The sequence below is a fragment of the Onychostoma macrolepis genome, chromosome 09 (assembly GCF_012432095.1).
Source record: "Onychostoma macrolepis isolate SWU-2019 chromosome 09, ASM1243209v1, whole genome shotgun sequence".
Lineage (NCBI taxonomy): Eukaryota > Metazoa > Chordata > Actinopteri > Cypriniformes > Cyprinidae > Onychostoma > Onychostoma macrolepis.
Genome location: NC_081163.1, coordinates 5,143,181 through 5,145,981, shown reverse-complemented (window position 1 = coordinate 5,145,981; position 2,801 = coordinate 5,143,181). Strand labels below are relative to the sequence as shown.

General features: G+C 37.6%; 1 protein-coding gene across 1 annotated transcript; it reads right to left on the bottom strand.

Annotated features, from left to right (window-relative positions):
- Window positions 1-1,515: 1,515 nt before the first annotated feature.
- LOC131547544 (uncharacterized) lies at window positions 1,516-2,801 on the bottom strand. Its single transcript, XM_058788200.1, has 2 exons — window positions 2,255-2,801; window positions 1,516-1,963 (listed from the first exon to the last, which is right to left on the bottom strand). Exons 1-2 carry the CDS (start codon window positions 2,792-2,794, stop codon window positions 1,637-1,639), a joined length of 867 nt encoding a protein of 288 aa, XP_058644183.1. The 5' UTR covers window positions 2,795-2,801; the 3' UTR covers window positions 1,516-1,636.

Sequence of the window (2,801 nt, the reverse complement as noted above, 5' to 3'; positions counted from 1 at the left end):
CCACAACTACCTCTCTTTGACTGAACGAACTGCCGTTGCAAAGGCTTGTCAAGGCACACTGGAGGAATGTGATGAAGATGATTTGCTTGACCTCTTCACAAGAATGGGCTCCCATTGCATCCCTCCAAAAAACACCATGAAAGTTGCTATCCAAACAATGGCTCACAAAGCAATTCTTCAAGAGCCCAAATATGTAATAGACTGTTTCTACAGAGCCATGCCATTTGCACTGCTGAAAGTACCAGACCAGGAAAGTCTAGTGTCTCTGTATGACACAAAGAAGGCCACTGGCAAAAAAGTGGCACAGCTACTTCAAACAACACAGCTGATTCGCTCTCAGAAAGAACAGATGGTATTCAATCATCTGCAACGTTATCTCATAAATGCTGACCAAAGCAAAACAGAAAAATGTATACGGTTCTGCACTGGTTCTTCTGTTATACGTGTTGATCAAATCAAGGTAAGCTTCAATGCAGAATCTGGCCTCAGCAGAAGACCAGTAGCTCATACCTGTGGAGCTACTCTTGATTTATCTTATAATTACAGTTCTTACCCAGACCTCCGCACAGAGTTTGACAACATTCTCTCCAGTGATTACTTTGAAATGGACATCCTGTGAATTTGATGCTGGTCAGGAATAGTTCATAGTCAAAGTCACTTTTTTGGAACTTGATAGTCTGTAGTTATGAACTTGTTGGTAACAATCCGTGTGAAGGTATTATTATGTACCTTGTGAAAAAGAACAGCATGCTACAAACAACAGCAGTTTTTGGATTCAAATGGCCCTTATATTATTACGTTGATTTAAATTCGACTGTCATAACATTAATTTACTATTCAAATAGCTGTAGTTTTCCAGCAAGTGGTCAGGTTTGTTCTCTTTGAAAGCATATCATCAGTGCTGTTAGTACGGTTTAATTGTTATTTGATTGTTTTTTTTGTTGTAAATGTTTTGTTTGCACAAAAGCAATTTCAGTATATTTTGAAATTTATATTTTTGCATTTGCAAAGTATTGTTAGTGTGGAAATTACACTGAATCATTTAACTTTTTTGTCAATTACATAAGATGTAACCACATAATATGTGGTCAGGTTTGTTTTGTTTTAAAATGTATTCCTCAGCCATTAATATTGCTAAATTATTATTGGATTCTTATGTCAAATCAATCTTATATGCACTGTTTACAGTGTAAAAAGTGATTTTAATGTTTTAAAATATGGATTAATTATCGTTAGGCTATTCAAACTTTTTGAATTGAAACTGTATTTGAAATTTCAGATTTCCATTCTATGCAGTACCACTTTGGTTGTTAGTAAGGAAAGTTCTCTGAATCCTTATCCTTTTTTTTATTATTTCATAACACAGTTTAAACACAGAGTTTACATGTTGATACAGGTTCAAATTTAGAAATTAACATTTCCTCAGTAGCCTCTTTTTCCCATTATAAACAACTTTGTAAACAAACAATTTAGCAAAAGTGTTTTCATTTTCAATGACTTTTATGTGTCAAGATTGTAGTCTGGTAAATTGTAATTCTATATAAAATCTTTCCACAATGTTTCAGGTTTCCCCTGGGGACTGTATTGTCTACAAATTATGTAAACATTTCAGATAAAAATGACCTTGCCTTCTTACTTACAGTAATGCCCTGATCACATCTCTTAAATGCATGTATAAGTTCATAGCTTGATATGGGTCTCTTGGAATGTTCAACTGAGACTCAGAGATTATAACATTACACAGTTCATTTACATCTGGATCACATGATATGGGGCGTCGGAAAGTGCATTCGTTCTTGCACAACTGAACACTTTCAGTGTCGGCTGAGGTGAGGAAGTCTCTGGTGTGGTAGAGCTCAGGCAATGCATACATCACACTGGGCCGACCACTGGGGTTACTGATATTCTTTGATGCCCTAATGGTGTGTGCATTCCAAATCTGTGCAGTGTCATCCAGCTCATCCTATAAAACATTACAATAAAAATAAAATTAGACAAAACATTGAAATGGAGTACTCAAAACTGTAAATTGTGTCCTCATTTACTAAGTGTATCATTGTTTCAAACATCCAGACATCTGTGGAAACCAAAGGATGATGGATACTGCTCTGAATCTGCTCTTTGTGTCCTACCAAAAACAGTCATGTGTTGTATTGTTTGAAACAATGGGGTGAATAATGACAAAATTTCTTTCTCTTTCTCACACACACACACACACAGAGAAGCATTAAAACATAATTTCAGATAAACTCACTTGGATGAGTCCCATGCAGCAGAACTGGAGCAAACTTTTGTCCAAGAATCCTCCATCGAAGAATCCATTGTCTCTGAGGTCAGCGAACAGGGAAATCCAGAATTCCATGCACTCTTTGCGCAGAAACCCCCACCAGTAATCGATCCTTTGGTTGGCAGTACTTGCACCTTCCAAATAGCTGTCAAGGGTTTCATCTTCATGACTGATGTGAAGAAAACGTTGAAAGTCTCTTACATGACCGTTTTCAGTTCCAAGATCCCCCCTAACAACTCTAGGGCATCCTCCCAAACGCTCCACCGCTTCAATATAGTAACCACCGATTAGCTTTGGATCGCTACTAGTTGTGTAGGCATTAAGCCAAATAATCTTACGCGAAAAGCCATCAATGCAGCCATTAATACAAACGCCATATGGTTTTAACTTATCGTACGAGTCCAAATGCCAAATAAAGTTTGGTCCCTTAGCAAAGTAGCTGCGCCGTCTGAGACGTCTGGCTCTCCTCATTGAAACTCCTGCAGGATCCAATTCCTTCAGCACCATGCGCACA